We start from the raw sequence: 7,422 nt of genomic DNA, 5'->3' as shown, positions 1-7,422 counted from the left end.
TGATGAAATAAAAAAGATGATCTTAGGCCAATACATGGATGCCAAACATGACATGCTTTAAAATTGCACACAAACGTGCAGCGGCGACAAACTACATACATTTTTAAAAGCCTTTACAGGTTACCACTTTAGATTTACACCGGAGGTCTACTGATAAAATTACTGCATTCGATGTGACCTTTGCGGTGTTACCTCACTTGCATGGTACGATTGCTGTTTACACATGACGCTAGACTGATGCTTGCGTTCGCCTTTACATAAGAGGGGGGAGAGGTTTTTTTTTGTTTTTTTGCTATTTTATTTTTAAACTGTTCCCTTAATTATTTTTTATTTTTTTATAATTACCAGCATATTTTTGGAGTGTGGGAGGAAACCGGAGTACCCGGAGGAAACCCACGCAGGCACAGGGAGAACATACAAACTCCAAGCAGGTAGTGTCGTGGTTGGGATTCGAACCAGCGACCCTTTTTACTGCTAGGTGAGAGTGCTAACCACTACACCACTGTGCCGCCCAGTTTCAGAAGCAGAGAAAGCTTCTCATTTGTCAAGAGCCATCGTGAGGGAGAGGCCATGACAAAACAATTCACATGACTAAAATACCACTAAAGCTGAAACAATTCACATGACTAAAACAATTCAAATGACTAAAATATGACTAAAACTAAGGTCCCCCAGTTACCCAGGAGAAAGGGGCAGTACCAGATATATCAGCAGTGCTCTGCTGGTCCTAGGCTCCCCGCTCTAGAGGAGGGCAGGGTAGGGGAGTAAGTGAGGGCTGGGTAGGGGGGTGAGTGAGGGCAGGGTAGGGGAGTGGGGGGAATAAGTGAGGGAAGGATGAGGGGAGTAAGTGAGGGCAGGGTGGGGGAGAAGTGGGGGGATTAGGGGCAGTGAAGGCAGGGTGTGCGGAAGTACCCCCCACTTCTCATGCTGCATCCCAACCCAACCCAGACTTTAACCCCCACTCCTCCCCTACCCTGCCCTCACTCCCCTACCCTGCCCTCACTCCCCTACCCTGCCCTCACTTATCCCCCTAATTACCCCCTACCCTGCCCTGACTTATCCCCTACTACTCCCCTACCCTGGCCTCACTTATCCCCCTAATTCTGAACACCCTGCCCTCACTGCCCCTAATTCCCCCACTCTGCCCTCTTGTACCCCGCTACTTCTCCCCCCACCCTTCCCTCACTTATTCCCCTACCCTGCCCTCACTTATGCCCCCCCCACCCTCCTACCCAGCCCTCACTTACCCCCCTTCCCTGCCCTCACTTACACCCCTACCCTGCCCTCGCTTACACCCCTACCCTGCCCCCACTTATGCCCCTACTACTCCCCTACCCTGCCCTCACTTATCCCCCTACTACTCTCCTAACCTGCCCTCACTTATCCGCCTACTACTCCCCTAACCTGCCCTCACTTATCCCCCTACTACTCTCCTACCCTGCCCTGACTTATCCCCCTACTTTCCCCCTGGAATCCTTTTAAGTTTTTTTTTTAAACTTTACGTAGTTCCTCACTCTTGATCTTACTCTCTTCAGAACTCGCTGCCGTTCTTCAGCTGTCATTAATGGAGGTGGATCTGCCACCTTTACTTGGCTAGATGTGGGGATGGGGGTAGATCCTTTGAGCTGATTCTCCGCGGGGGTAGATCCTCTGTGCCGATTATCCACGAGGATAGATCCACTGTGCTGATTCTCCGCGGGGGTAGATCCTCTGTGCCGATTATCCACGAGGATAGATTCACTGTGCTGATTCTCCGCGGGGGTAGATCCTCTGCGCTGATTATCCACGAGGATAGATCCACTGTGCTGATTCTCCGCGGGGGTAGATCCTCTGTGCCGATTATCCACGAGGATAGATCCACTGTGCTGATTCTCCGCGGGGGTAGATCCTTTGTGCCGATTCTCCTCCAGGGCAGATCCTTTGTGCCGATGATCTTCTGGGGCAGATCCTTTTTGCCAATTGTCCACCAGGGTAGATCCTTCATGCCAATTCTCCATAGGGTTAGATACATAGGTTGTTGGCACTTGTAACCCACACAGTCTTCCCTCTTCCATTTGTTTTATTTCATCCACTGCCTTGTGCTTCAGCCGGCAATATCTACATCTGTGAAAATAGAAAAGGATAAGTTAGATAAGTGTATTTAGGGATTCAAGAAAGGGACGGGTTTAGCTCAATGTAAAATTGTCTCCACCCACCCTCTATAGGTGGAAGGGGAAGCCCTGCACTGAGAGCTATAGGAAGTGCTAAATCAACTTACCCAAAGTAGATTGTTAGCACCATGCCCAATAGTATAATGAGAAGCAGAAGTCCTCCACAAATCCCCATGACTATTAAGGTGCCATTGTCTTTTAATCCTTGGACAACATCTGCCATTCTCATGAGGTCCAGATCTTCATTTTCACTGGCTTTCCGTGACTGGGATTCCTCATCCTTCATTGGCTGATTAGGGTCTGTATGAAACACATCACAAAAGAAAGTTATTTTGCAAGGAACATTTACTTATCTAAAATATAAACAGTAGATCTAAAAGCTATACACAAATCAAAATCTATTGCAGAGTCTTCTAGGTATTCAGGTTGTGAAGTCAGACTTTGGATCTGTTGTTATGTAGAAGAACAGCCCTAGAGCCTGCACCTTTGAAAACGAGTATGCTGCCCTCATATTTCTATCATCACTGATATATTGTAAGGCTAGCTTCACACTCCCTTTGCATGTATCACCGCAATGCACAGTAGTGCACCATGTATGTATTAGGGCATTCATTTTAAATGAGACCTCAAACCTGCTAACACACCTGAATTGCAGTGCACCGTATGACAAGTTGGTGCCAGGTACAATTTCTGGCCCATTAACGTGTAACAAGTTAAGGCACTGCACCAGAGCGCAAAGGTATGAACGGGGCTTATAAGATTATCACGTTATTATTATCACTTCTGCGATGTCAGACATCACATGTGATTTGTACTGCTATGCAGATCACATGAGATATATGTATGTGCGATGTGAATTCAGTAATACCGTTTTTATGGCTGAATTCGCATCACAGTCAGACCAAAATGGTGCAGACCCTTTTTTTGTCCGCACCAGAATTGGATCGCATGGGTGTTCACACCCTTTCCATCCAATTCCTCTCTGAATTCACAGTTCGCACTGTGATATGCAAACCGATCTGGGGGCGACATTGACTTTCTATTGAAACCCACAGGGGTTCGCATAGGGCAGTGTGAACTGCCTGCTAGTTCTATGCGATATTGGCTCGGGAATCGCTCTGGTTCCCGCATCGCGCTGGTGTGAACCGGCAGTAAAGGCCTGTTTTAGATTTCAACTAATGCAGACCAGAGTTCACTGCTAACTGGGCCCCGGCCAATCAAATTGCACACAGGCAGGCAAGCTGTCGGAGTGGACCTGATAGAGAAATGATTGCCAAAAGAAGGTCCACCGCACTAAGACCATCTACATTCTTGCTAGGATACAACACAAGCTGTCTAGGATACAGGCAGCTCACAGCATCTAGCAACCAATAATCAACATTTGTGCTATAAGCTTAACGCACGTTACAAAACATTTACATGCATCTAGTGATAACAATTTGCATCTAACTTCCGGAAACAAGATCCAGCATTGATATGCGTGTTTTATTACACTTTTACTGTCTTTAGAGGCATGTAAAACTTACCAATCTCCGTATCACTTTCCTTGACGAAAATATTGACCCTTGTGTGGCCTGGGAACTCGTCTCCATTTATGGCAAGGCGGACCTCATAGGTGCCGCTATCATTAAGATGAACCGGATTTAGCCAAAGGGAGCAAATTCTTTGGCGCACCTGTGCCACATCCACCCATACATTTCTAGTGGGGTGTTCTACTGGCAGGAGCTTGGTATCATACACCTTAATGATTGGATGAAATGTATCTTCTCCTATGGGCCTCATGCTCCATTTCAAGAGGACCAGATTATTGCTGAGGGGTTTATCCAGATTGAAATGGCATGGGATGATCAGTTGTTGTCCCACTGTAGTATTCAGTTCATGGTGGTAGGTCTGAACACTTTTTACTTTTACACCTGGAGAAAGAAGAAAATAACGATTAGTTTCACCAGCTTCAGCTTACATCCTATGGACAATTGTAAAGCACAAGTACACATTTCTAATATTTTCTGCCTAGTATGCAAAAGCGGCTGCAGAATTGTGTCATCAAGCATTATCTCCCCTCCCCCAGTGATCAATCACTGCCTCTGGTATAAGAATATAACTTTCTGGCAGCTAATAAAGCGAGAGGCAGCAGCAGGGGACTGACCTGTGTGACACATGTATATGCAACCCAGAAACAGGGCTGCCATTAGAAATCATGGGGACCCCCATACAGCCTACCTGACAGGGCAATCCCCCCCACCCCACAATTATAACAATTTTAAAAATGTAACATTATTTTTTCCTAATTTTTAAAAATAATTTTTTCTAACTGTAAAATATATTTTTTTTAAATGTTTCTTACAACACTGTTTTCTGTTACTTCAATGACATATCAGGGGTCTAAACAGACCCCTGATATGTCATCTCTGAGACAGAGAAAGGTATTGAGGACACAGATTCCTCAATTCTTTTCTCTGTAGTTTCAGCTGCACTGAAGATGTAGATGTGTCAATTATTCAATCCTTCTGGAAGGGATTGACACATCTACAGGGATGTTTTCTGTACCATTTTAACCACTTCCCGACCAGCGCACGACGATGTACGTCGACAGAATGGCACGGGCAGGCATATTGGCGTACATGTACGTCCAATATTCGTTGCCGCCGTGCCATCGGGAGCGCGCTCCCGCGCTGGTCGGGGCCCCGTGAGTCCGGTCGCGGGACCCGCGGACTAGATCGCCGCGGGCATCCCCGCGATCGTCTCACGGAGCGGCCGAATGGAGGAAATGCTGTATAAACAACATTTTCCCATTCTGCCTAGCAACTAGTGACGCTGATCTCTGCTCCATGTGATTGGAGCAGAGATCAGTGTACACTAAATGACAGCCCAACCCCCCCCCCCACAGTTAGTAACACACCCCTAGGAACACTTAACCCCTACACTGCCACCCACTGGTTAACCCTTTCACTGCCAGTGTCATTTACACAGGAATCACTGCATTTATATAGCAGTGATTACTGTATAAATGACAATGGTCCCAAAAATGTGTCAAAAATGTCCGATGGGTCCCCCACAATGTCGCAGTCACAATAAAAATCGCAGATCGCCGCCATTACTAGTAAAAAAAAAATTATTAATAAAAATGCTATAAAACTATCCTTATTTTGTAAACGCTATAACTTTTGCGCAAACCAATCAATAATCGCTTATTGCGATTTTTTTTTACCAAAAATATGTAGAAGAATACGTATCGGCCTAAACTGAGGGAAAAAAATGTTTTTTTATATATTTTTGGGGGATATTTATTATTACAAAAAGTAAAAAATAATGCGTTTTTTTCAAAATTATCGCTCTATTTTTGTTTATAGCGCAAAAAATAAAAACCGCAGGGGTGATCAAATACCACCAAAAGAAAGCTCTATTTGTGGGAAAAAAGGACGTTAATTTTGTTTGGGAGCCACGTCGCACGACCGCGCAATTGTCAGTTAAAGCGAAGCAGTGCCGAATCGCAAAAAGTGGTCTGGTCTTTGACCAGCAAATTGGTCCGGTCTGAAAGTGGTTAATAACATTGGCTGCCTGGTCCTATTTTTGCCTACGTTTGCAGTCTGTACTATAGAGCTGCTGTTCTTTTTTTTTTTTTCGCCCCCTATAGGAGGCCTGGTGGTACCACCCCCCTTCCATTGGTGGCAATGTCCAGAACAGGTTTTAATTTTATATGGGCATCTCACCCAAGGAAATAGAGGATTACTCTGCATAACTAAAGCCTGGTACACACAGTACGTTTTTTTTTTTTTTCCGTTCATCCCACCGGGCTGAATGAAAAACCTAACCGATCGCTGTACTAGCACAAACGCCGTTAGTTTAGCGATCTCCCCCAATGTGCTATTGTGTTCTGAGGGGAACCACCCCCTGCCAGAACACACAGGTCATTGCTCGCTGCCAGCACTCATCGGGCACTGGTTTTTCACCATGCATGGTCAACAGGAGTTGTACACGGGATGAATGTCAGCTGGTTTGTACTGTTTCGGGCGATATTCGCCCTGTGTGTACCTGGCATAAAGCTGGTCATATACTCAGTTGCGACTGTTTTTTTTGGGGGGGGGGGGGGCTTGGGGGCAAACAAACCATCAAAAATAGCCGGCAGCACTGACTGCAGCCCATGTGCCTTTAATGGACCTGCCGCTACTGCATACATATACTTGTAGCATTTCAATTGAACGTTTTTATGACACTATCTCCATGGTATGTTTCAATAATGCCTTCAGGAACTTGAACAGTCATTAGAAAGCACTTAAAAAGCCCACAACGTGGCGCTATTATCTTGTATGTATGTAATCATTGCAGAAACGTTTACATGCATGCTGAGTACATACATTTTACCCAGGATGTGGCACCCAGCTTCTGGCAGCAAGATCTGCCATTGATAGGCATGTTTTATTACATTTACACTGTCTCTATAGGCAGTAATACTTACGGCTTTCCCTGATGTGAACATCAACTCTTGTGTCTCCTCGGAACTCGTCTCCGTTTATGGCAATGCGAAGATCGTACATGCCGCCATCATCGCGATGAACTGGATCGATCACAAGGGAACAATCTCCTTGGCGCACATCTGACAAGTACATCCTTGCTCGTTTGTTGATGTCGTTTACTGTCAGGCGTGTGGTATCTTCAATCTGATAGATTGGTTGAAATTCATCCTCGTCTGGTGGCTTCACACTCCATTGCAGTTTGATCTTATTATCTGCGAGGGGTTCAGTCATTTGGAAATGACATGGGATCAGCAGTTGCTGTCCCGCTTTAACATTCAGTTCTTGGTGGTAGGTCTGAATGCTTTTTATTTCTACACCTGGGGAAAGAAGAAAACAACAATTAGTTTCACCAGCTTCAGCTTACATTCTAAACTTCGGTCAATCGTAAAGCAGCTTTTGTTGCAGCTGGATTTGCATCCATAAAAAAAAAAAAAAAATGAAAAAAAAAATGTACAGTGGCGTGAATGGGACCTAATAATAACATAACTGGCAGGTAAATAAAGTGAGAGGCAGCAGCAGGGGGCTGATCTGTGTGAAAATTCAAATAATTTAAAATTGCGTTTGCTTATAACATTTGTTTTTTTGATCTAATTGAACTTCCCAAATGTAAATTTTTTTTGGGGGCACTACATTTGAAAATAATAGTGGTTTTGATCCCATTAACCCATTGAGTCCCGGTTCACACTGATGTGGTGTGGGATTGGCAGTGATTCCTGTGTGTTTCCAGCACCGTATTAAAATCTCACTCTGTTCATGCA

At 45.1% G+C, this 7,422-nt stretch overlaps 1 protein-coding gene across 1 annotated transcript; it reads right to left on the bottom strand.

Annotated features, from left to right (window-relative positions):
* Positions 1–1,470: 1,470 nt before the first annotated feature.
* LOC143990268 (uncharacterized) lies at positions 1,471–7,000 on the bottom strand. The gene is made up of 4 exons (XM_077490333.1): positions 6,607–7,000; positions 3,677–4,063; positions 2,258–2,450; positions 1,471–2,103 (listed from the first exon to the last, which is right to left on the bottom strand). The coding sequence occupies exons 1-4, from the start codon at positions 6,893–6,895 to the stop codon at positions 1,479–1,481; spliced, it is 1,494 nt and encodes a 497-aa protein (XP_077346459.1). The 5' UTR covers positions 6,896–7,000; the 3' UTR covers positions 1,471–1,478.
* Between the last annotated feature and the right edge of the window lie 422 nt (positions 7,001–7,422).

Source organism: Lithobates pipiens, unplaced genomic scaffold (genome assembly GCF_037356315.1).
Source record: "Lithobates pipiens isolate NorthernLeopardFrog02 unplaced genomic scaffold, aLitPip1_a1.2 Scaffold_18, whole genome shotgun sequence".
Taxonomy (NCBI): domain Eukaryota; kingdom Metazoa; phylum Chordata; class Amphibia; order Anura; family Ranidae; genus Lithobates; species Lithobates pipiens.
The sequence above is the reverse complement of the archived record's forward strand: the minus strand, read 5'-3'. Positions and strand labels throughout refer to the sequence as shown.